The sequence below is a fragment of the Ranitomeya imitator genome, chromosome 2 (genome assembly GCF_032444005.1).
Source record: "Ranitomeya imitator isolate aRanImi1 chromosome 2, aRanImi1.pri, whole genome shotgun sequence".
Taxonomy (NCBI): Eukaryota; Metazoa; Chordata; class Amphibia; order Anura; family Dendrobatidae; genus Ranitomeya; species Ranitomeya imitator.
This window is the reverse complement of record NC_091283.1, coordinates 626,346,402-626,373,584: the sequence shown is the minus strand read 5'-3', so window position 1 is coordinate 626,373,584 and position 27,183 is coordinate 626,346,402. Positions and strand designations below refer to the sequence as shown.

The window sequence follows — 27,183 nt, the reverse complement described above, 5'->3', positions numbered from 1 at the left end:
CTATATACTCTGTGTATAACGTAAAGCTGAGAAAGTCTATACGGCTCATTCATTGAAAGCTTCGGTACCCATTCTAAAACAGATTCCCATGTTTCATCCTCCAAGCGACCCAACTCTTTCCCATTTAGCCCTCGCTCCAAACGGATATCCCAATAAGTAAGTATGGAGCAAGTCCTTAAAGGAAGAGATCACACCCTTCGATGTTCCCGCACCGCAGATATATTCCAATACTAAGTCACTTTGGATTTTGAGACAATCCCCCCCTATTCTGAGCCAAAAAGGCATGTCGAACGTGGGCATATTGATAACCCCCGGATGTCTCGAGGCCATACTCAGACTGCAGCTGGGAAAAGGACTTCAACTCCCGTCGCTCTAAAATCTGATAAACATATCGAATCCCTTTAGCCTGCCATCCTGATATACATCCCATTGCCAAAAATTCTGGTAAATTATTATTAAACCATAGTGGAGAACACCTGGTAAGACAAGTGACCCCACGAATATGTTTGACTCTTCCCCATATTTTATATATCAAAAGCAATGTTGGGTATATTTTCCCAAGCATCCCAAGGGAGCCATCCTCTAAACACTGTACCGCCGGACTTCTTTTGGCAATCTTTTCTATTAAGAGTTGTACCCCGTTGGTGGACGTCGCCTGCTCCCAGCCCTTTAAATGTTGACATTGGGCCGCAAGGAAATATATCTCAGGATTAGGTAAGGCTAGACCCCCCCGCCTCTTTAGGCCGCTGAAGCGTCTCCAACCTAATTCGTGGGTGCTGTCTCCCCCACACCAGACTTCTAAATAATGAGTTAATCAGTTTGAATTTCCCACGTGGTATCCAGATAGGTGAGTTATGAAGAACAGACAATATTTTAGGCATCAGAATCATTTTGATAAGGGTAACTCGACCCACAACAGACAAATGCAGCTTACACCAAGCCCCTACCTTAGCCTTAAGAGTTTCCAGTACCAGTGTCAGATTCTTATGCAAGTAATTTGTAATCGGCAAAGAGATTGATATCCCAAGATATTTGAATTGATCTGCTATCTTAAGTCTACCCCCTTTCCGTAGAATCACTCAGCTCACCCCCCACATCATCCACCATGAATAAAATTGATTTATTCCAGTTTATTTTTAGTCCTGATAAGAGAGCCAAATCCCTCAATGAGCCACATAGCATTGCTCAATGAGTCATGCGGGTCCCCCAGAAATAGTAGTATATCGTCGACGCAAAAAGAAAGCGTGCTGTACGCAAGGCACAAGCAGAACCTGGTGTACTGACAACATCTGCTTTCGTATGTCAAGTATGTGGGCGAACCTTCAGGGCCCGGATTGGACTCATCAGCCACCTCCGGACCCATAACTATTAATTCTCTTCTAACCCTGAAGTCATGGTCATCTTCGAAAACGAAGGACGAACATCAAAGCGCTATCTTTTCTTCTATCGACCCATATTTGAACCCTAAAACCTTGGTGGACTGTCGCATTTTGGCGGCCAACGGTTCCACGGCCAGAGGAAACAAAAGAGCGGAGAGCGGGTACCCCTGTCTCGTTCCTCTGTGCAGCTGTGAAGCTCATACTTGATACTAAATAAACCAGGAAGTGTTGAAAAGTTTTCCATTTTTTCAAAATTTGCATCTCATTAACATGTCTATACATCCTGTGATTTCCACAATTGCACAACTTTTCCTTCTTGGTGTAGCAATATTAATGTTGATGGGTGAGAAGATCTGATTGTCAGCAATAAAGTATTTCCTGCTGCACTCTGCTTCCTGGATAATTATAAGATCATTTACTACAGAATCGGGATCATTATATGGTCGCCATGGTAATAGATTAGTATCAGCATTTAGAATTATAATCCCTTCTATATGTACTGTGTATGCGTATAGATTCTAAAATGTATTCTAATGATAATTAGAATCCTAGGACTCCAATAGAAAAAAATAAATAGATGTCTACATTAACCCCTGCCGGCAATGAAACAGTAGTATTTATTCCATTAAACAAGGCATAGAGCATTTCCCCTTTAAAGGGAACCCGTCACCCCGTTTTTTCAGATTGAGATAAAAATACTGTTAAATAGGGCCTGCGCTGTGCGTTACAATAGTGTATGTAGTGTACCCTGATTCCCCACCTATGCTGCGAAATACATTACCAAAGTCGCCGTTTTCGCCTGTCAATCAGGCTGGTCAGGTCAGGTGGGCGTGGTGACATCCATCGCTGTTTCTTCCCCAGCTTTCCGTTGGTGGCGTAGTGGTGTGCGCATGTCCAAGTGCCGAATCCACTGCACGCAGGTGAAGAAAAAGCGCGCAATCTGTGCTATTACCCTTGTCATCGGTGGGGGCGGCCATCTTCCTGAGGCCGCACGTGTGCAGATGGAGTGCTCTGCTGCACGGGGCTTCAGGAAAATGGCCACGGGATGCCGCCGAGATGCAAACTCTGCTTCGGGAAAATGGCCACCGCGATCTTCATCTGCGCACGCGCGGCATCCCGCGGCCATTTTCCTGAAGCCCCGTGCAGCAGAGCACTCCATCTGCGCACGCGCGGCCTCAGGCAGATGGCCGTCCCCACCGATGACAAGGGTAATAGCACAGATTGCGCGCTTTTTCTTCACCTGCGTGCAGTGGATTCGGCACTTGGACATGCGAACACCACTACGCCACCAACGGAAAGCTGGGGAAGAAACAGCGATGGATGTCACCACGCCCACCTGACCTGACCAGCCTGATTGACAGGCGAAAACGGCGACTTTGGTAATGTATTTCGCAGCATAGGTGGGGAATCAGGGTACACTACCATACACTATTGTAACGCACAGCGCAGGCCCTATTTAACAGTATTTTTATCTCAATCTGAAAAAACGGGGCGACAGGTTCCCTTTAAATGTAAGGGTAACTCCACAATTTTCAGTTCTTGTGCTTCTTTTAAGTAATAGTATGGCAACAGAGCCATCAACACTACCCAAGCTTTGATTAAAGACCTTATCACAGATTTATGCCATACACAACGGTGAATGGACTTACCCCCAAATGCCCCCAGCAGCACCTTCTGGTAGAATGGAAGTGGGCCCTTGTTATCCTGTGCCAGGCGGTCTCTCACTGTCTCATAGATGGCAAAACGGGTAAGGGAGTAAGTGATCTGTAGGGGAAGAGAAGTGTAAGTAAAAATTAGTAGGGTGTATACAGCTGTCCCGAGCATGTATACTGTAGCGGAATACACTATTAAGATATATGTATATAATAAAGCATAAATTAGTACACCCCAACCGTTTTCTTTCAGAATCATTTTCTATGGGATACCATACAGCAAAATACTCCCACAAATGTTGGTCATTTATTGCAAATAAGATTTGTTATTTAGCACACCCAAAAAAGTAATTTTCCTAATAAATTAATTCAAGACCATTTTGGAAAAATGAGTACACCCTAATGAAAGTCTTAGGAGCAAAGATTAAGTATAGACTACAAAATTTTCATTAACCTAGAATTCAACCACAGGTAAGGCTAATTATTCATTAAACAGGTGTTCAGCTGACAGTAGACTATAAGAGTGTTACCTAAGGCAAATTTGTCACCAGGTTTGGCCAATATAAGGTAAGGCCATCGCCTTTCAGGGCTGATCTACAGCATTCTATAATGATGTAAATTAGCCTTCAAACCAACCTGTAAGCGAAGAAAAATAACTTATTATACTCACCTATGGGGCGTCCGGTCAGAGGGGTGTCGATCTTCTTGCGATGCTGTCCTCTTTCTTGCTTTGTGTGAATGAAGTGTCCCAGCAGTGCACAGGCGCCTGGAAATGTCAAAGAGCCCTGGCGCACAAGCACTGCAGTACTTTGCTCTGCCCTCAACAGGACACAAAAGTACGCTTGCGCAGGAGCGCAACGCAGAGTAGATTGTGTGAATGACACAGGGAAAAAACATCCACACAAAGCAAGAAGGAGGATGGGCTTCTAAAAATGGGAGGTGCCAGATCAAGAACTCGACACCCCTCAGACCAAACCACCCTGCAGTTAAGTATAATAAAAGTTAAATTTTTCTTCTCTTACAGATCGGGTTGGGGGCAGATATACAGAATTACAGAATGCTGTATATCAGGCCTGAAAGGTGGTGTTCATAGCCCATATTGGCCAAACTTGATGACCGGTTCCCTTTAACAAAGAAAATCGCATTCCAATTTCATGGCACCACATGGAGGAGAAATGTCAAAAGACCTGATAAAGAAAATTATATACACCAGAAATGTGAAGGTTAAAGGTAGATCAGCACTTATCAGTCAAAATAAGTACCAAAAGTGATTCAAAAATGTAACAAAGATGTAACTGCAACCATCTCCGAGACATCTAGGCCGACCACAGAAGTTAACACCAAAACAGGAACGTCTTCTGATGAAGAAGAGCTGAAGAAAATATACTTGCAAGATCAATGCAGTTAGGTGAAGCGGAAAGCCAAACCGGGGTGAGTTTCTATTGACACAATATGACATATACTGCAGAGTAATGGCATGCATGGGTGTCATCCACAAAGGAACCTGCTCTTAAATCCCATGCACAAAAAAGTGCACCTACAATTTACTAGGGTCCATTCTGAAGAATATTAAGACTACTCTGGAGTAATGATTCCAATATAAAAGGTTTTTGGAACTGGTAGGTACAAAGAAAAATCCATGGTGCCTACAGTAAAACATGGTGGTGGCAGTGTCCTAATATTTGACTGTATGAGTGCTGCTGGTGTAGGGGAGCTACATTTCATTGATGGCATCATGAATCACAGAGGTACTGCTCGAAACTGAAGAACAGATACTATCGTCACTTCGTACCCTTTGTAGACGTGCACGTTTCTAACATGGCAATGATCCAAAACACATCTTAGACCAATGTTGCATTACTGAAAAACAGGGTGAAAGTGATTCAGTGGCCAAGCATAAGTAGATCTCCTAATATGAATCCAACCGAACACCTATGGGGTGTTCAAAAGAGACAAATGAGCATCAACTCAACCATCCAGCATCAAGGATCTCAAAGAGGTCTTTCTTGAAGAATGGAAAAAAGCCGGATTACTTACCGGTAATGCTCTTTTAATGAGTCCACAACAGCACCCTACTGGAGAGAGGGATCCACCCCACAGGAACAGGAAACCTACAGAAAATAAAAAGGGGGCAGTCCGCCTCTCCTCTTCAGTTTTGATTTCAGAGTACCGGGACGACCACCAGTATTAGGCAAATGCCATTATTTTAAGTTCAAACTTATTTGCTCTATATTTGGTTTAAACATTTTACTTATTAGTGCACACTATATTAACCTAGGGAGGGATGTGAGAGGGTGCTGTCGTGGACTCATTAAAAGAGCATTACCGGTAAGTAATCTGGCTTTTAACTCTTCGCCATGACAGCACCCTACTGGAGATTTTCCAGAGACCATCACCTAGGGAGGGACCACCGTGCTGAGGACAGTCCTGCCAAAGTCTAGGTCAGAAGTTTATGATAGGTCAAGCCTATAGTGGTTACAGAAGGTAGAAGGATCTGACCAAGTTGCTGCCTTACATATAGTTTCAATTGGAACGTCCCCTCTTTCGGCCCAGGAGGATGCCATAGCCCGGGTAGAGTGTGCCGTTTGCCTTCCGGAGGGTCTTCTTTCCTCGCAGAATAAGCCAGTCTGATCCACCGGGATAAGGTGCTTTTTGTGACTCCATGAACCTTCTTGCGACCCTGGAAGGATATGAACAGAGCCCTACACTGTTGCCAGCTCCTGGTCCTTTCAATATGTATTTTAATACTACTCTCCTAACATCTAGAGTGATACCTGTGTTCCTCAGGAGTGGAGGGATTACTAAAAAAGGTGGGTAGGAGTATTTCTTGTGATCTATGAAATTTCTTTGCCACCTTGGGAAGGTAAGAGGGGTCTGGCTTTAGAATCAACTTATCCTGAAATGTCAGCAGGAAAAGAGGATCTATGGAAAGAGCTTGGATGTCACCGACTCTTCTGGCCGAAGTCCGTGCCACCAAGAGGGCCATTTTGAGTGACAGGTATTTAAGTGGTATCGAGTCTATTGGTTCAAACAGAGTCTGTTAGGGCTGTAGAACTAAATTTAAATCCCAGGGTGGAATTCTAGGTATGTTAACGGGATTTATTCGTTCGCAGGCTGAGATAAATCGGGACACCCATTTATTTCCTGCAACGTTATAGCCATTGAGGGCCCACAGTGCTGATACGTGGACTTTAGCGTATTTACAGACAAACCTAGTTCTTTCCCTTTTTGAAGGAATTCTAAAGATAGGTTGTATTGGGATTTCTGATGTGTTGGAAGATGCATAGAATTGTAGGAGGATGACCCCATAGGTATACTAGCTCTTGGAAGACATGATGGTTTAGGCACCATTCCCCCTGTCTTAAGGTGTGTCGACTTAAAAGTGGAAAACAACCAGCAGGCAGACTTCTTATGTGAAGCGCAGTAAGGGATAGCAGATGTTTTTCGGCTAAAGCCAAGATTTTTCCCAGCAGAAGACCTCAGAGTCTCTGATAGAGTACCTCCTTGTCTGTTTAGGTATCCCACTGTGGTGGTGTTATCGGAAAGGATTCTGACATCTTTTCCCTGGAGCTGTGGAAGAAAATGATACAACGCGTATTTTACTACATTTAACGCTTTAAGGTTAGATGAACTCTGGGTTTCTTCTGTGTCCTATAACCCTTGGCAAAATTTACTTCCCATATGGGCGCCCCATCCATGAGGACTGGCATCGGTGGTTATAGTGTGAGATGGTGTTATTACCCATGGAACACCATTCATCAAATGGCTAGAATCTAGCCACCACATTAAGGAAGTCAGGACTTCCTGGGACAAAGTTATTTTTGCATTTAGATGACCAAGTAGTCCTCTTTCCTCTTGGAGAATCTGATGTTGCAGTGTCCGGGTATGGTATTGTGCTCATTGAACTGCAGGGGTACAGGAAATAAGGCATCCTAGTAACGACATTGCTTTCCTTAAGAACATGCGCGGATTATCCATCGCAGCTGTGACTATGTTTGATGAGCGATATCTTTACCTGAGGAAGAAGACACTTTTGGATTGTGGAGACTAGATGGAACCCCAAAAACGCCTGAAGGGAAAGTGGAGTAAGTCTGGATTTCTTGACATTGATGATCCAGCCCAGATCCTGTAAAGATGAAACTGCGTGAGCTAGGCGGTCAGCACACTGAGTAGCTGAATTTCCGATGACCAAAAAAATCATCCAGGTAGGGCACAATAAAGGTCTCTTTTTGACGAAGATAAGCCATCACCTCTAGAATCACCTTGGTGAAGATCCTTGGTGCTGCAGAGAGGCCAAAGGGCATGGCTGCATACTGGAAATGACGAATTTCACCTTTGAATGTTACCGCTACCCTGAAGAATCTTTGGTATCTGTCATGGACTAGGGAGATGGTAGTAAACATCTTTTAGATCAATGCCCCCCCATCATGCAATTTGGAAAAAGGAGTTTTATGGTGGATCTGATAGACTCCATTTTAAATTTATGATTTTGAATGAATGAATTTAGTTTTTTTAAGTTTATGATTGTTCTGAATGAACCATCTGGTTTTGGAAACCAGGAATAAGGGAGAATAGAATCCTCTACCTTCATGACCCTCAGAAACCCGGACTAAAACCAGTTTAGGTAATAGGGTTTGAATTTCCACCTCAAGGGCCTCTTGTTGAATAGGCGAGTTGAGAGATGTTATAATATATGATTCGTGGGGAAAGCGAGTGAATTGTAATTTTATTCCATCTCTGATTGTATTTAAAATCCACGAGCTAGTTGTTTTCCCACTGAGGAAAGAAAAATTTTAATATACCCCCTACTGGAGTAATTGGATCTTCAGTATTTGTTTTCTTTTGGGGGGGTTGGGTCTTCTGAACATGGTACCTCTCTGTTTCTCCTCTTTAACGGCCCATCTTGTCGGCCTTTCTGTTTGCCTTCTCTTGCCGAATGGCCTTTTCTTAAAGGCCCTCCTATAAAAGGGAATAGAAGAGTCAGGAAAAGCTTTTTTCCTGTCCTTTGCCTTTTTGAGTATTTCATCTAGGGTTTTTCCAAAGAGAAACTCACCCTCACATGGATTTTGACTGCGTGTCCCCTTTCCAGCTTTTCATCCATAATGCCCGTCTGGCATTATTTACGAGACCTGCAGACCTTGCTGCCAAGCGGAGAGTCTGCAGATGCATCAGCCATAAAGGCTGCTGCCCCTCGAATTAAGGGGATAGCAGCTCGCAATTTTTCTCTTGAGACTTTGTTCTCAATTTGTTGGTCCAGCTGGTCAATCCAAATGAGCATTGACCTAGCAGTGCATGTACTAGCTACTGCCGGTTTGAATATGCCTATAGTTGCTTCCCAAGACCTTTTTTAGGGATGACTCCGCTTTGCGATCAAGAGGGTCAGAAAGTAGTCCCTCATCTTCTACGGGTAATGTGGACTGCCTAGGAGGTAGAGGCAACAGCTGCGTCCACCTTAGGGACTTTGGTCCATGTAAGTAGCTCATCGTCACTAAACGGGTATTTTCGTTTTGACGCAGAGGGTAGAAAACTTCTCTGATCCTGCTTCTCCTATTCTCTTTTTATTAAAGCTTGGACTGCCAGGATTATCGGAAAGGATCTCCTTTTTCTCTCGGCTAAACCTGCAAACATTATGTCCTGCGTGGTTTGAGCGCCTTTCGACTCCTCACACCCCATAGTGTCTCTTACCGACTTCACTAAACTGTCCACACTATCCAAGCGAAAACATGACCGTGATGGATGAATGGGATGAATGAGATGATTGATGATGAATGACAAATGATGAATGGTGATGATTATGATGAGTCTGAGACTACCACTTGGCCACTATCGTAATCTGATGAGGATATTTTGCTTTTTTGTGGTTTATCCTGGGACATAGCCTTTAATTCCTCCCTAATAATGGCGCGTAAGTCCGTACCGCTGCTCCCTGCGTGGTCTCAGTTATACAGTCTTTGCAAAGCTTTTTAGGGTATGAGTCTGGAAGGGGTTGGCTACATAAAGCACATTGCTTATGTTTAGTTTTTTAATCTGACATGAGTAAGCCATAGCAAGAGAAGGAGAAAGAGAAAAAAGGGGAGGGTGTCAGCTTAATAGGCAGAGTTTTAAACTCACCCAGTGAAGCTATCAGTACCGGATCAGAAGGCCGAGGTCCTGTCGTGGATCTGGAGTCCGCTGTGTCGCTTCTGTGACCAGTATCCGTGGATCCCCTGCTGGAGTGATCCTTGGACGGGAGCTGCTGAGTCTCCTGCTGGAGGATCCATAGCACCTGGGGATGACATGCTGCATCGCCAAACGCAGCGCCTGTTTGGCTTTTATAGAGTGCTTTCCATTATTCCTTCCCCCCCCCCCCCCCCCGAGCCTCCTAGTGGTTCCGGGTCGCTATTGCGGCTCTGCGAACGCACAAATCAGCGCTTCCCCCACCGCTGACTTTGGCCTGGATGCCCCGGAAGTTCAACGTCTACTTCCGGGGCAAAAGCATCTGTGGCGGTCAGCGCATGCACGGTCCGGGATTTTGAACTGGACCGCATTCCGGTACGCTGCCCTCACCTCACCTGACTCCTGTCGGCCAGGGCTTGCTCCGGCGCTGCTCTCGCCACATGTTCCAGAGTGATGCCGAGCGGCCTTCCCCGGACCCGGCCATCACCCGAACTTCCATCAGACGAGGGGGGAGCCGTCAAACGGAAACTCCCCCGACGCTGCCTTTGGACTGCAGCCCCTGCCGTTCCCGGAGATACTGCACAGGCGGCATACATGCCCAAGTGCTTTCTGCAGAAAAATCCTGTCGTTCCCGCAGGAATAGGAAACCTAAACTGAGGAGGAGAGGCAGACCGCCCCCTTTTATTTTCTGTAGGTTTCCTCTTGCTGTGGGGCAGATCCCTCTCTCCAGTAGGGTGCTGTCGTGGCGAAGAGTAAAAACTGTCCTTAAAAATCATGGAGGTCATACAAAATTACAAAATACTAGATGAAGTAGTTTTTGATGTGGGGTGTACTCATTTTTGCATCAACTAATTTGAGTAAAACTGAAGATTTTGTAATGAAAGTTGCATTTTTAACCTTACTTTCATGTTATGGGTTCTATGAAACTCAGTATTGTGAAAATATTGGAAATTGTCCTTGTGTCCTGTAAGATATTGATTAAAATCTTACTTTTCAAAGGGGGTGTACTCATTTATGCTGTGCACTATATATTTTATTATAAACAAGTATGGAGCAGCAGTCCTGAGGGATCAGACATTATACAGTCTTTGGGGGATCAGTAGTCATTTTAATTATAATTAGGGAAGTGGAGTAAAACCCCCAGGAGAGATTACCTTACTCAATGTGTAAAATAATTAACACAAAGTAAAAAAAAAAAAAAATCTACTGCTGATTGGCGTAGAAGTGGCAAATGAACTTTGACATTGATAAATATAAAATGTTATGCCCTTGGGAGGGAAAATGTACATTACTGTTACATACTAAATGGGAAATCAATGCGAAAAGTTAGTATGAAAAAACACTTAGGTTTCACTAATCGACAGTAAACTGAGCTGATGTAACCAGTGCCAGGCAGCTCCTGCCAAAGCAAATAAGATAATGGAAAGCATCAAAAGAAGCACATGACAAGAACGTCCTTCTACCTCAAAGCATTAAGGTACCTTCACACATAACGATATTGTTAACGATATCGTTGCTATTTGTGACGTAGCAACGATATCGTTAATGAAATCGTTATGTGTGACAGCGACCAACGATCAGGCCCCTGCTGGGAGATAGTTGGTCGCTGAATAAAGTCCAGAACTTTATTTCGTTGCTGGATCTCCCGTGGACATCGCTGGATCGGCGTGTGTGACACCGATCCAGCGATGTCTTCACTGGTAACCAGGGTAAACATCGGGTAACTAAGCGCAGGGCCGCGCTTAGTAACCCGATGTTTACCCTGGTTACCATGCTAAAAGTAAAAAAAACAAACACTAGATACTTACCTACAGCCGTCTGTCCTCCAGCGCTGTGCTCTGCACTCCTCCTGTACTGGCTGTGAGCCGGAAAGCAGAGCGGTGACGTCACCGCTCTGCTTTCCGGCTCACAGCCAGTACAGGAGGAGAGCAGAGAAGCAGAGCGCAGCGCTGGAGGACAGACGGCTGTAGGTAAGTATCTAGTGTTTGTTTTTTTTTACTTTTAGCATGGTAACCAGGGTAAACATCGGGTTACTAAGCGCGGCCCTGCGCTTAGTTACCCGATGTTTACCCTGGTTACCGGCATCGTTGGTCGCTGGAGAGCGGTCTGTGTGACAGCTCTCCAGCGACCAAACAGCGACGCTGCAGCGATCCGAATCGTTGTCGGTATCGCTGCAGCGTCGCTAAATGTGAAGGGGCCTTTAGTCACACCGCTAATAGAATATTGTGTACAGCTTGGGGCACCAATGTACAATAAACAACTAGCAGCAGAGGGTTCAAAGTGGGCAACCAAAGTACTAAATGTAATAGAATTATTTATAGAGATGGGCGAATCCGAACAGCAAAGTTCTGCAACTGTACCAAACACCTACTTTTCGGGCATGAACACCGAACACGGACTTCACCAGGGAATCCCTGCTACTGTTCGGGTTCATCTGCCTGAACACCGGGTGTTTGGTGCATTGTCATGTGCATGAGCGCGGCAGACACAGCTTCTGATCGGCAGTGAAATCATTACCGCCGGTCAGAGAGCCGTGGTTCCCACGCTTTCAAAAGACCGCGAGCGCTCTGGTGTCAGCCCGTCCAATGTATTGGGTGCGGCGCTTCCGCATGGTTCAGTGAGACCTGCGTTCAAAAGCAGACAGCACTTTGGACGGGACAGACATGTGCTGCATCCAAAACGCTGCCGGTTGCGGACCGTGGAAACATACCCTTGAAAGGTGGTTGCCCTCTTGGTCTCCAGGGTGGATACACAAAAAAAAAAAAAAAATAGAATTAGTCTTACCGGTAATTCGGTTTCTAGGAACCTTCCACGACAGTCACCTTGGAGGATGTCTCCCCGTCCTAATGGGGGACAGGAAACACAAAGAGGTTAAATAACCCTTCCTGCTATCTCCAGTGTTTTTTTCTGGACACACTAGCATGTATAGTTACCACAAAAATGCAGGAATCATCCAATAGGAATATCAGATAGGGAGGGAAATTACGGCTGTCGTGGAAGATTCCTAGAAACCAAATTACCGGTAAGACTAATTCTATTTTCTCCAGTCACCTTCCACGACAGTCACCTTGGAGTAATACCAACACTGTTTTATTTTTAGGGAGGGACCACAGCTTGCAGAACACGTCTGCCGAATATTAGATCCCTGTTAAAGCACAGTCTATAATATCTGGTGAAGGTATCTACAGAAGACCATGTAGCCGATCTGTATATCTTTTCAGATGAAGCGTTCCCTCTCGCTGCCCAGGATGTAGAGACCAACCGGGTGGAGTGAGCCTTTAGTGAAGCAGGATGAGGAAGATCTTTTATCGAGTATGCTAGACAAATGGCCTGTTTGATCCAGTTTGCAATTGTGCTTTTAGCTGCCTTTTTACTTTTATTTTTGCCTGAAAACTGAATAAAAAGATTCTGGTCAACCCTCCAATCCCTGGATTGTTCCAGGTAATGGAGGACCACTCTGCGGACATCCAGAGTGTGGAAATTTTCTTCCTTCGCATTAGAAGGATTTGGGCGAAATGAGGGTAGCACAATATCTTGACCCCTATGGAAGTCTGAGGCCACCTTGGGCATAAAGGAGGGATCTAAACGCAAAACTATACTATCAGAGTTCATAGTTAGGTAGGGATCCTGTATTGACAGGGCCTGCAATTCTCCTATGCGTCTAGCCGTGGTAATTGCCACCAGAAAAACCGTCTTAAGAGTCAGGGTTTTAAAAGATATTGAGGACAAGGGCTCGAAAGGAGCCTGGGTTAGACTGTCGAGTATTAATTTAAATCCCAGGGAGGGACCTGGCTAGGGAGTCTAGGACATATTTTACTTGCAGAGGTCATAAATCGTTTGATCCAGCGGTGGCCCGCCAGGTCTTGGTAAAAAAAAGAACAAAGAGCAGAAATCTGAACTTTCAGAGTGCTTGGGGGAAAGACCTAGCTCCAACCCTTTCTGGAAGAAGTCCAGGATATGAGCAATGTTGGGGTGGAAGGGATTAGGGACATTGGGAAGGCACCAGGAAGAGACCTTTTTCCATACTTTGCCATAGATGGCATTCGTCACTGGTTTCCTGCTCTTTTGGAGCATTTGGATTACTCGGTCAGGGAGACCTCTGGCTTTTAGGATGCTGGCTTCAGTAACCAAGCCACTAGGTTCAGTCTGTTCAAGTCTGAGTACCGTAGGGGACCCTGGTAAAGGAGGTCAGTGGTCTGGGGTAGAAGTAAGGGACCCTCTAATGCCATGTCCATCAGTGCGCTGTACCAGCTGCGCCCTGCTCACATTGGAGCAATCAGGATCGTTGTGACCTGGTCCAATCGGATTTTCTGCAGCGTTTTCGCCAAGTGTTTTCGCGGGAAGGCATAGGCCAGGTTGAAATTCCATAGATGGGCGAAAGCATCTAGCCCCCCCCCCCCCCCCCCCCCCCCCCGAGCTCCATAAGCCAGACAGAGAGAAAAAGGTTTTTGTATTCTGAGCGTTTGCAAACAAATCGACGTCTCGGCTCCCCCATCGGACAGGGATAGGAAGACCGCTTGGTTCAGACACCATTCTCCCGGATGGACATACCTCCTGCTCAGGAAGTCCGCCTGGGCACTGTCTGAACCCTTGAGATGTGTTGCCGAGATAGACAACAGGTGTTTCTCTGCCCAGAAAAATATTCTTTCCGCGATTAGTTTTAAGTTGGCATACTTCGTGCCCCCTTGGTGTCGAAGGTAGGCTACTGATGTTACGTTGTCGGAGTAGACCCGAACATGATGATTTTGCATTAGAGGTGAGGCAGCTATCAGTGCTTCCTCCACTGCCTTTAGCTCCCTCAGGTTCAAAGATCTAGATCTTATGTTCAGGGGCCATAATCCCTGAAAATATGTTTCCTCCACCACAGCTCCCTAGCCTCTTCAGCTGGCAAATGTACAAATAATTTTTAGGGGGAGCTGATCCCAGCTCACCCCCCTCCGCAGGTTTTGGCAATTCAGCCACCAGGAGAGAGCCGACTTCACATGTCCGGGAAGCGGAATTCTCCTGGACAGCACGTTGTGGTACCTTCGAGAGTATAGAAGGACGTGGGATTGGAGGGTTCTGGTGTGCGGTTGAGCCCAGGATACTGCCTGAATACATGAGGTCAGCGATCCCAGAATGGACATGGATTCTCTCAAGGTTGGTGACCTCAGCTGTTTGAATTTTAAGATTCTCTGGCGAAGGTCGTATTGACGATCCTCAGGAAGGAAGCATGTCCTTCCCCCCCCCCTCCCCCCCAACAATGCAATAATGATGATTAACTAAATATACAATTTTTCTATAAGCGCATCAAATCCCGGGTGCGGTGACGTCGGGGCAGGCGTTTCTCAAATCCCGGGTGCGGTGACGTCGGGGCAGGCGTTTCTCAAATCCCGGGTGCGGTGACGTCGGGGCAGGCGTTTCTCAAATCCCGGGTGCGGTGACGTCGGGGCAGGCGTTTCTCAAATCCCGGGTGCGGTGACGTCGGGGCAGGCGTTTCTCAAATCCCGGGTGCGGTGACGTCGGGGCAGGCGTTTCTCAAATCCCGGGTGCGGTGACGTCGGGGCAGGCGTTTCTCAAATCCCGGGTGCGGTGACGTCGGGGCAGGCGTTTCTCAAATCCCGGGTGCGGTGACGTCGGGGCAGGCGTTTCTCAAATCCCGGGTGCGGTGACGTCGGGGCAGGCGTTTCTCAAATCCCGGGTGCGGTGACGTCGGGGCAGGCGTTTCTCAAATCCCGGGTGCGGTGACGTCGGGGCAGGCGTTTCTCAAATGCCGGGTGCGGTGACGTCGGGGCAGGCGTTTCTCAAATGCCGGGTGCGGTGACGTCGGGGCAGGCGTTTCTCAAATGCCGGGTGCGGTGACGTCGGGGCAGGCGTTTCTCAAATGCCGGGTGCGGTGACGTCGGGGCAGGCGTTTCTCAAATGCCGGGTGCGGTGACGTCGGGGCAGGCGTTTCTCAAATGCCGGGTGCGGTGACGTCGGGGCAGGCGTTTCTCAAATGCCGGGTGCGGTGACGTCGGGGCAGGCGTTTCTCAAATGCCGGGTGCGGTGACGTCGGGGCAGGCGTTTCTCAAATGCCGGGTGCGGTGACGTCGGGGCAGGCGTTTCTCAAATGCCGGGTGCGGTGACGTCGGGGCAGGCGTTTCTCAAATGCCGGGTGCGGTGACGTCGGGGCAGGCGTTTCTCAAATGCCGGGTGCGGTGACGTCGGGGCAGGCGTTTCTCAAATGCCGGGTGCGGTGACGTCGGGGCAGGCGTTTCTCAAATGCCGGGTGCGGTGACGTCGGGGCAGGCGTTTCTCAAATGCCGGGTGCGGTGACGTCGGGGCAGGCGTTTCTCAAATGCCGGGTGCGGTGACGTCGGGGCAGGCGTTTCTCAAATGCCGGGTGCGGTGACGTCGGGGCAGGCGTTTCTCAAATGCCGGGTGCGGTGACGTCGGGGCAGGCGTTTCTCAAATGCCGGGTGCGGTGACGTCGGGGCAGGCGTTTCTCAAATGCCGGGTGCGGTGACGTCGGGGCAGGCGTTTCTCAAATGCCGGGTGCGGTGACGTCGGGGCAGGCGTTTCTCAAATGCCGGGTGCGGTGACGTCGGGGCAGGCGTTTCTCAAATGCCGGGTGCGGTGACGTCGGGGCAGGCGTTTCTCAAATCCCGGGTGCGGTGACGTCGGGGCAGGCGTTTCTCAAATCCCGGGTGCGGTGACGTCGGGGCAGGCGTTTCTCAAATCCCGGGTGCGGTGACGTCGGGGCAGGCGTTTCTCAAATCCCGGGTGCGGTGACGTCGGGGCAGGCGTTTCTCAAATCCCGGGTGCGGTGACGTCGGGGCAGGCGTTTCTCAAATCCCGGGTGCGGTGACGTCGGGGCAGGCGTTTCTCAAATCCCGGGTGCGGTGACGTCGGGGCAGGCGTTTCTCAAATCCCGGGTGCGGTGACGTCGGGGCAGGCGTTTCTCAAATCCCGGGTGCGGTGACGTCGGGGCAGGCGTTTCTCAAATCCCGGGTGCGGTGACGTCGGGGCAGGCGTTTCTCAAATCCCGGGTGCGGTGACGTCAGGGCAGGCGTTTCTCAAATCCCGGGTGCGGTGACGTCAGGGCAGGCGTTTCTCAAATCCCGGGTGCGGTGACGTCAGGGCAGGCGTTTCTCAAATCCCGGGTGCGGTGACGTCAGGGCAGGCGTTTCTCAAATCCCGGGTGCGGTGACGTCAGGGCAGGCGTTTCTCAAATCCCGGGTGCGGTGACGTCAGGGCAGGCGTTTCTCAAATCCCGGGTGCGGTGACGTCAGGGCAGGCGTTTCTCAAATCCCGGGTGCGGTGACGTCAGGGCAGGCGTTTCTCAAATCCCGGGTGCGGTGACGTCAGGGCAGGCGTTTCTCAAATCCCGGGTGCGGTGACGTCAGGGCAGGCGTTTCTCAAATCCCGGGTGCGGTGACGTCAGGGCAGGCGTTTCTCAAATCCCGGGTGCGGTGACGTCAGGGCAGGCGTTTCTCAAATCCCGGGTGCGGTGACGTCAGGGCAGGCGTTTCTCAAATCCCGGGTGCGGTGACGTCAGGGCAGGCGTTTCTCAAATCCCGGGTGCGGTGACGTCAGGGCAGGCGTTTCTCAAATCCCGGGTGCGGTGACGTCAGGGCAGGCGTTTCTCAAATCCCGGGTGCGGTGACGTCAGGGCAGGCGTTTCTCAAATCCCGGGTGCGGTGACGTCAGGGCAGGCGTTTCTCAAATCCCGGGTGCGGTGACGTCAGGGCAGGCGTTTCTCAAATCCCGGGTGCGGTGACGTCAGGGCAGGCGTTTCTCAAATCCCGGGTGCGGTGACGTCAGGGCAGGCGTTTCTCAAATCCCGGGTGCGGTGACGTCAGGGCAGGCGTTTCTCAAATCCCGGGTGCGGTGACGTCAGGGCAGGCGTTTCTCAAATCCCGGGTGCGGTGACGTCAGGGCAGGCGTTTCTCAAATCCCGGGTGCGGTGACGTCAGGGCAGGCGTTTCTCAAATCCCGGGTGCGGTGACGTCAGGGCAGGCGTTTCTCAAATCCCGGGTGCGGTGACGTCAGGGCAGGCGTTTCTCAAATCCCGGGTGCGGTGACGTCAGGGCAGGCGTTTCTCAAATCCCGGGTGCGGTGACGTCAGGGCAGGCGTTTCTCAAATCCCGGGTGCGGTGACGTCAGGGCAGGCGTTTCTCAAATCCCGGGTGCGGTGACGTCAGGGCAGGCGTTTCTCAAATCCCGGGTGCGGTGACGTCAGGGCAGGCGTTTCTCAAATCCCGGGTGCGGTGACGTCAGGGCAGGCGTTTCTCAAATCCCGGGTGCGGTGACGTCAGGGCAGGCGTTTCTCAAATCCCGGGTGCGGTGACGTCAGGGCAGGCGTTTCTCAAATCCCGGGTGCGGTGACGTCAGGGCAGGCGTTTCTCAAATCCCGGGTGCGGTGACGTCAGGGCAGGCGTTTCTCAAATCCCGGGTGCGGTGACGTCAGGGCAGGCGTTTCTCAAATCCCGGGTGCGGTGACGTCAGGGCAGGCGTTTCTCAAATCCCGGGTGCGGTGACATCAGGGCAGGAGTTTCTCAAATCCCCAGTGCGGTGACGTCAAGGCAGGCTTTTCTGAAATCCCGGGTGCGGTGACGTCAGGGCAGGCGTTTCTCAAATCCCCAGTGCAGTGACGTCAGGGCAGGCGTTTCTCAAATCCCCAGTGCGGTGACGTCAGGGCAGATATTTCTGAAATCCCCAGTGCAGTGACGTCAGGACAGGCGTTTCTGAAATCCCGGGTATGGTAAATTAATTATATGGTGATAAATTAATATAATATTTATAAATTATAAAAGTATAAGTATATAAGGTTTGTTTGTCAACTTTCACATTGGCATTTGGAAATGACAGACTTATAGTTATGGAGTACCATAGAACAGTGCGGAGGTCGGCACCGCAGTAATAATGTGATCAGTGGAGACGTGACCTGGACGTGTCGTCAGGTTCCTGGTGGTGATGGGTGGCTCACAAGATCATCTCACCTGTCTGAACAGTGATGCACTCAGGCCGTTATACAGAGCAAAGAAGCCATCATTTTTAACCACAGTAATGGCCATGCCAGTCATCCTCATCTTCACCTCCTGCTGTGTCTGCAGATGAACCTGGAAGTAAGACAAAGGCAGACAGGTGACACAGGGCAATAAAACACATGGGCATTCTTACTACTGAGAAACCAGCGCAAAGGTCATTGTACAAGCAACACACAGAGCTCCGTCCTCACTGCACCAGCAGCACTGCCAACTGTGCCCCCTCACTGCACCAGCAGACCTGCCAGAACTGCCAACCGTGCCCCCTCACTGCACAAGCAGCACTGCCAATCGTGCCCCGACACTGCACCAGCAGCACTACCAGAGCTGCCAATCGTGCCCCGACACTGCACCAGCAGCACTGCCAGAGCTGCCAGTCACGCCCCGACACTGCACCAGCAGCACTGCCAATCGTGCCCCCCTCACTGCACCAGCAGCACTGCCAATCGTGCCCCCTCACTGCACCAGCAGCACTGCCAATCGTGCCCCCTCACTGCACCAGCAGCACTGCCAATCGTGCCCCCTCACTGCACCAGCAGCACTGCCAATCGTGCTCCGACACTGCACCAGCAGCACTGCCAGAGCTGCCAATCGTGCCCCGACACTGCACCAGCAGCACTGCCAATCGCGCCCCAACACTGCACCAGCAGCACTGCCAGAGCTGCCAATCGCGCCCCGACACTGCACCAGCAGCACTGCCAATCGCGCCCCAACACTGCACCAGCAGCACTGCCAGAGCTGCCAATCGCGCCCCGACACTGCACCAGCAGCACTGCCAATCGTGCCCCCTCACTGCACCAGCACTGCCAGAGCTGCCAATCGTGCCCCGACACTGCACCAGCAGCACTGCCAATCGCGCCCCAACACTGCACCAGCAGCACTGCCAGAGCTGCCAATCGTGCCCCCTCACTGCACCAGCAGCACTGCCAATCGTGCCCCCTCACTGCACCAGCACTGCCAGAGCTGCCAATCGTGCCTCCTCACTGCAAGCACGCCAATCTCTTTATATGTTCAACACCATCCTCAAGGGGATAATCAACGTAAATCACCTATCTACAGGACAGGTGGTAAATGGATCGTAGCAGGGGGTCCAAACACTTGGGATCCCACTGATTACAGGAATGCAGACCCTAAAGATCCCTGTGTGAATGAAGTGTTAGTGACACCTGAGACCACGACTCCATTTACCGAAATTCAGCTCTTGTAATGGACGGGCAGGGACCAAGACGTGAAAAAGTGGAAGCCGGAGGCAATCTGTGATCAGTCAGACTGATGGGCACGGGGCCACAGACAGTAACGGGCCCTTATATTACCACTAAGTGTCCTGTAGATAAGCGCAGGCCAAAGCTGATATCCTGATATATTCCGGTATCCAGCCTAGTCACAATGACACAGCATCAGAGCAGCTTCGTGCAGAGGTATGCAAAGCATCTTGCCCCACCACCCGCTGACACGCAGCTCCGCATCCACTCTCACGCGCGCAGCTCCGCATCCACTCTCACGCGCGCAGCTCCGCATCCACTCTCACGCGCGCAGCTCCGCATCCACTCTCACGCGCGCAGCTCCGCATCCACTCTCACGCGCCATACACATACGATTCTGCTCCCCATTCACAAATCTCTACTATTCAAACATTCAGACTCCCGGCTCTGTCATACATACATACACACACACAGGCTAGATACCATCAGCCTAGCCTCCTTATAACGCATGTCATGCCTCCTCATGCACGGATGTAGCAGTGCTCACTGTGTGATTAAACATTTCCTCTGAGTAGTGGGAACACATTGAGATTAGATATAATCCAGTATGGAAAACCAGAGGGAACACTATGCCAACCTCAGCTCTGCTACGTCTGCACATAAACAGCACCGATGACCAAATCCTCTCTCCCCAGAACACGGATGTGACAGCATGTCAAGCTCCTGACCCTGAATGGGCACAATGCACACAAAAATACCTCCCCAGACACAAGCAGGCACACACGGCTGCTGCACACACGTCAAAGTCATTCATTGAGCGCCACAGATATCAACGGTGAGCGCAGACTCATTATATCCTGTGTACAGAGCACATATTCATCCCTGCACTACACACACGGCTCAGTAAGGAAGTGTTCACTCGTTATATGGACTAATGAGTGTAGTACGACCGCGCACAAGACCCGGCCGGCAGACGTGAGCAGTCCACACACTACACACGGGATGGCAGCGTGCAGCAGAGCTGTGCAGGATGGGATCATACATGTACCTCACTGCCCCACTAACTGGAATACATATGCACAGCTCCATTATATATACATACATTGTGTACACCGTGTGCATTAGTATACCCCTCCTCTATACGGACAGGGTGTACAGTGTCCTACATGTAGTCAGTATCTGTGTTGCAGAAATACAATAACTGTTAGGCCGAGTTCACACTGCTGGTTTTGGTGGGAGTGATGTCGGCAAGAAAACTGACAGCACTCAGACCAATGTTATCCAATAGTAGTACACATGTTCACATGGTCCAAATCTGTAGACAGAATAGACAGGTTGTGTGCAGCAATAGAACCAGAACCTATACACGTCAGTGTGCACAGCCTCGTCCTATACACGTCAGTGTGCACAGCCTCGTCCTATACGCATCAGTGTGCAGTGTCCTATACATGTCAGTGTGCACAGTTTCATCCTATACACGTCAGTGTGCACAGTGTCCTATACATGTCAGTGTGCACAGCTTCGTCCTATACGCGTCAGTGTGCACAGTGTCCTATACGCATCAGTGTGCAGTGTCCTATACATGTCAGTGTGCACAGTTTCATCCTATACACGTCAGTGTGCACAGTGTCCTATACATGTCAGTGTGCACAGCTTCGTCCTATACACGTCAGTGTGCACAGCCTCGTCCTATACGCATCAGTGTGCAGTGTCCTATACATGTCAGTGTGCACAGTTTCATCCTATACACGTCAGTGTGCACAGTGTCCTATACACGTCAGTGTACACAGTGTCCTATACACGTCAGTGTACACAGTGTCCTATACACGTCAGTGTACACAGTGTCCTATACACGTCAGTGTACAGTGTCCTATACACGTCAGTGTACAGTGTCCTATACACGTCAGTGTACAGTGTCCTATACACGTCAGTGTGCACAGCGTCGTACTATACATGTCAGTGTGCACAGCCTCGTCCTATACGCATCAGTGTGCAGTGTCCTATACATGTCAGTGTGCACAGCTTCGTCCTATACACGTCAGTGTACACAGTGTCCTATACACGTCAGTGTACACAGTGTCCTATACACGTCAGTGTACACAGTGTCCTATACACGTCAGTGTACACAGCGTCGTACTATACATGTCAGTGTGCACAGCCTCGTCCTATACGCATCAGTGTGCAGTGTCCTATACATGTCAGTGTGCACAGCTTCGTCCTATACACGTCAGTGTGCACAGTGTCCTATACATGGCAGTGTGCACAGCTTCGTCCTATACACGTCACTGTACACAGTGTCCTATACACGTCAGTGTGCACAGTGTCCTATACACGTCAGTGTGCACAGCGTCGTACTATACATGTCAGTGTGCACAGCTTCGTCCTATACACGTCAGTGTACACAGTGTCCTATACACGTCAGTGTGCACAGCGTCGTACTATACACGTCAGTGTGCACAGCGTCGTACTATACATGTCAGTGTGCACAGCTTCGTACTATACACGTCAGTGTGCACAGTGTCCTATACACGTCAGTGTGCACAGTGTCCTATACACGTCAGTGTGCACAGTGTCCTATACACGTCAGTGTGCACAGTGTCCTATACACGTCAGTGTGCACAGTGTCCTATACACGTCAGTGTGCACAGTGTCCTATACACGTCAGTGTGCACAGCGTCGTACTATACATGTCAGTGTGCACAGCCTCGTCCTATATACATCAGTGTGCAGTGTCCTATACACGTCAGTGTGCACAGCGTCGTACTATACATGTCAGTGTGCACAGCCTCGTCCTATACGCATCAGTGTGCAGTGTCCTATACACGTCAGTGTGCACAGTGTCCTATACACGTCAGTGTGCACAGCGTCGTACTATACATGCCAGTGTGCACAGCGTCGTCCTATACGCATCAGTGTGCAGTGTCCTATACATGTGCACAGCATCATCCTATACGCGTCAGTGTGCAGTGTCCTATACATGTCAGTGTGCACAGCTTTGTCCTATACACGTCAGTGTGCACAGCGTCCTATACACGTCAGTGTGCACAGCGTCGTACTATACATGTCAGTGTGCACAGCCTCGTCCTATACGCATCAGTGTGCAGTGTCCTATACACGTCAGTGTACACAGTGTCCTATACACGTCAGTGTGCACAGTGTCCTATACACGTCAGTGTGCACAGCGTCGTACTATACATGTCAGTGTGCACAGCTTCGTCCTATACACGTCAGTGTGCACAGTGTCCTATACACGTCAGTGTGCACAGTGTCCTATACACGTCAGTGTGCACAGCGTCGTACTATACATGTCAGTGTGCACAGCCTCGTCCTATATACACCAGTGTGCAGTGTCCTATACACGTCAGTGTGCACAGCGTCGTACTATACATGTCAGTGTGCACAGCCTCGTCCTATACGCATCAGTGTGCAGTGTCCTATACACGTCAGTGTGCACAGTGTCCTATACACGTCAGTGTGCACAGCGTCGTACTATACATGCCAGTGTGCACAGCGTCGTCCTATACGCATCAGTGTGCAGTGTCCTATACATGTGCACAGCATCATCCTATACGCGTCAGTGTGCAGTGTCCTATACATGTCAGTGTGCACAGCTTTGTCCTATACACGTCAGTGTGCACAGCGTCCTATACACGTCAGTGTGCACAGCGTCGTACTATACATGTCAGTGTGCACAGCCTCGTCCTATACGCATCAGTGTGCAGTGTCCTATACACGTCAGTGTACACAGTGTCCTATACACGTCAGTGTGCACAGTGTCCTATACACGTCAGTGTGCACAGCGTCGTACTATACATGTCAGTGTGCACAGCTTCGTCCTATACACGTCAGTGTACACAGTGTCCTATACACGTCAGTGTGCACAGTGTCCTATACACGTCAGTGTGCACAGTGTCCTATACACGTCAGTGTGCACAGTGTCCTATACACGTCAGTGTGCACAGTGTCCTATACACGTCAGTGTGCACAGTGTCCTATACACGTCAGTGTGCACAGTGTCCTATACACGTCAGTGTACACAGTGTCCTATACACGTCAGTGTGCACAGCGTCGTACTATACATGTCAGTGTGCACAGCCTCGTCCTATATACATCAGTGTGCAGTGTCCTATACACGTCAGTGTGCACAGCGTCGTACTATACATGTCAGTGTGCACAGCCTCGTCCTATACGCATCAGTGTGCAGTGTCCTATACACGTCAGTGTGCACAGTGTCCTATACACGTCAGTGTGCACAGCGTCGTACTATACATGCCAGTGTGCACAGCGTCGTCCTATACGCATCAGTGTGCAGTGTCCTATACATGTGCACAGCATCATCCTATACGCGTCAGTGTGCAGTGTCCTATACATGTCAGTGTGCACAGCTTTGTCCTATACACGTCAGTGTGCACAGCGTCCTATACACGTCAGTGTGCACAGCGTCGTACTATACATGTCAGTGTGCACAGCCTCGTCCTATACGCATCAGTGTGCAGTGTCCTATACACGTCAGTGTGCACAGTGTCCTATACACGTCAGTGTGCACAGCGTCGTACTATACATGTCAGTGTGCACAGCTTCGTCCTATACACGTCAGTGTACACAGTGTCCTATACACGTCAGTGTGCACAGTGTCCTATACACGTCAGTGTGCACAGTGTCCTATACACGTCAGTGTGCACAGTGTCCTATACACGTCAGTGTGCACAGTGTCCTATACACGTCAGTGTGCACAGTGTCCTATACACGTCAGTGTGCACAGTGTCCTATACACGTCAGTGTGCACAGTGTCCTATACACGTCAGTGTACACAGTGTCCTATACACGTCAGTGTGCACAGCGTCGTACTATACATGTCAGTGTGCACAGCCTCGTCCTATATACATCAGTGTGCAGTGTCCTATACACGTCAGTGTGCACAGCGTCGTACTATACATGTCAGTGTGCACAGCCTCGTCCTATACGCATCAGTGTGCAGTGTCCTATACACGTCAGTGTGCACAGTGTCCTATACACGTCAGTGTGCACAGCGTCGTACTATACATGCCAGTGTGCACAGCGTCGTCCTATACGCATCAGTGTGCAGTGTCCTATACATGTGCACAGCATCATCCTATACGCGTCAGTGTGCAGTGTCCTATACATGTCAGTGTGCACAGCTTTGTCCTATACACGTCAGTGTGCACAGCGTCCTATACACGTCAGTGTGCACAGCGTCGTACTATACATGTCAGTGTGCACAGCCTCGTCCTATACGCATCAGTGTGCAGTGTCCTATACATGTGCACAGCATCATCCTATACGCGTCAGTGTGCAGTGTCCTATACATGTCAGTGTACGCAGCCCCGTCCTATACATGTCAGTGTGCGCAGCCTCGTCCATCTCTATACTGCACAGGACTATATGGCTGCCATACACGCAGCCCTAGCAGGTGTCACACATGCCCTGCACAGATGCACGCTGCACACGTACGAGGAGCCATCTTCCAGATGCCCAGCGCTCACCTTTATGAGGTCTAGCGGGTGGGTACAGCACGCTGCCCCGCAGGACGCCAGGCCCCCGAAGTACCAGCGGGAGATCCTCCGCTCCGCCATCCCTCAGTCTTCTTCTCCCCCAGATCCGGCCACTCCGGACAGTCCAAGGGCCAGGGGCGGGGTCTGCTCTACTGCGCCGGGACCAATAGGAGAAATTCTGGTACAAGGCTCCGCCCACATTACTGTCAAACCACAAGACTCAGCATGTTAAAGTGGCGCTGCCAAGGAGGTGGGGCCCACCGGGGAGAACACATGGTGTGGGAAATGGTGAAAGGTCACCGAGTACGGGCATCGGTCGGCTTCTAAACACGTGTCTCTTAATTGGGACTGTTCGTGCTGTGGATGAGGGGGGCCCAGTCCAGAATAACACGTCCACGTGTCATCTATAGCCAATGCAGTGCGGCCCTGGTCTGTCACATGGGACTGCAGCTGCTGGGAAACTACAACTCCCAGCATTCCTATACAGTGGCTGCAGATTACTGGCTGTAGATTCTGCGGCTAGAGAGTCCCAGGTCACACGCTGCATGTAATAGTGCGTCTCCAGACTGTCACCCACTGCGTGCAATGGATTGTGGGGGTTATTCCGGCTACGTGTGACCTGCAGCAGTGCACGTCTGCTCCAGCTGTGTATATACCGTGCTGCCACGTGATCCACCCACTGCCCCTGTGTGCACAAATAATCTCCCCCCCGTGTGCAGAGATAATATCCCCCCTGTGTACAGAGATAATATCCCCCCTGTGTACAGAGATAATATCCCCCGTGTGTGCAGAGATAATATCCCCCCTGTGTACAGAGATAACCTCCCCCCTGTGTACAGAGATAATATCCCCCGTGTGTGCACAAATAATCTCCCCCCCGTGTGCAGAGATAATATCCCCCCTGTGTACAGAGATAATATCCCCCCTGTGTACAGAGATAATATCCCCCCTGTGTACAGAGATAATATCCCCCCTGTGTACAGAGATAATATCCCCCCTGTGTACAGAGATAATATCCCCCCTGTGTACAGAGATAACGTCCCCCCTGTGTACAGAGATAACGTCCCCCCTGTGTACAGAGATAACATCCCCCGTGTGTGCAGAGATAATATCCCCCCTGTGTGCAGAGATAATATCCCCCCTGTGTGCAGAGATAATATCCCCCGTGTGTGCAGAGATAATATCCCCCCTGTGTACAGAGATAATATCCCCCCTGTGTACAGAGATAATATCCCCCCTGTGTACAGAGATAATATCCCCCCTGTGTACAGAGATAATATCCCCCCTGTGTACAGAGATAATATCCCCCCTGTGTACAGAGATAATATCCCCCCTGTGTGCAGAGATAATATCCCCCGTGTGTGCAGAGATAATATCCCCCCTGTGTGCAGAGATAATATCCCCCCTGTGTACAGAGATAATATCCCCCCTGTGTACAGAGATAATATCCCCCCTGTGTACAGAGATAATATCCCCCGTGTGTGCAGAGATAATATCCCCCCTGTGTACAGAGATAATATCCCCCCTGTGTACAGAGATAATATCCCCCGTGTGTGCAGAGATAATATCCCCCCTGTGTACAGAGATAATATCCCCCCTGTGTACAGAGATAATATCCCCCGTGTGTGCAGAGATAATATCCCCCCTGTGTACAGAGATAATATCCCCCCTGTGTACAGAGATAATATCCCCCGTGTGTGCAGAGATAATATCCCCCCTGTGTACAGAGATAATATCCCCCCTGTGTACAGAGATAATATCCCCCCTGTGTACAGAGATAATATCCCCCCTGTGTACAGAGATAATATCCCCCCTGTGTACAGAGATAATATCCCCCGTGTGTGCAGAGATAATATCCCCCCTGTGTACAGAGATAATATCCCCCCTGTGTACAGAGATAATATCCCCCCTGTGTACAGAGATAATATCCCCCGTGTGTGCAGAGATAATATCCCCCCTGTGTACAGAGATAATATCCCCCCTGTGTACAGAGATAATATCCCCCCTGTGTACAGAGATAATATCCCCCTGTGTACAGAGATAATATCCCCCGTGTGTGCAGAGATAATATCCCCCCTGTGTACAGAGATAATATCCCCCCTGTGTACAGAGATAATATCCCCCCTGTGTACAGAGATAATATCCCCCCTGTGTACAGAGATAATATCCCCCCTGTGTACAGAGATAATATCCCCCGTGTGTGCAGAGATAATATCCCCCCTGTGTACAGAGATAATATCCCCCCTGTGTACAGAGATAATATCCCCCCTGTG

General features: G+C 49.7%; 1 protein-coding gene across 1 annotated transcript in view; it reads right to left on the bottom strand.

Moving 5' to 3' along the window:
- The window catches only part of LOC138665233 (mitochondrial dicarboxylate carrier-like), a 43,330-nt gene extending 18,018 nt beyond the window's left edge, over positions 1 to 25,312 (bottom strand). Inside the window, exons 1-3 of the mRNA XM_069752530.1 lie at positions 24,902 to 25,312; positions 18,151 to 18,270; positions 3,029 to 3,143 (exon numbers count right to left, since the gene is read on the bottom strand). Coding sequence (XP_069608631.1) covers positions 3,029 to 3,143; positions 18,151 to 18,270; positions 24,902 to 24,991 — 325 coding nt within the window. The 5' untranslated portion in view covers positions 24,992 to 25,312. The remainder of the gene's footprint in view (positions 1 to 3,028; positions 3,144 to 18,150; positions 18,271 to 24,901) is intronic.
- Positions 25,313 to 27,183: the final 1,871 nt, after the last annotated feature.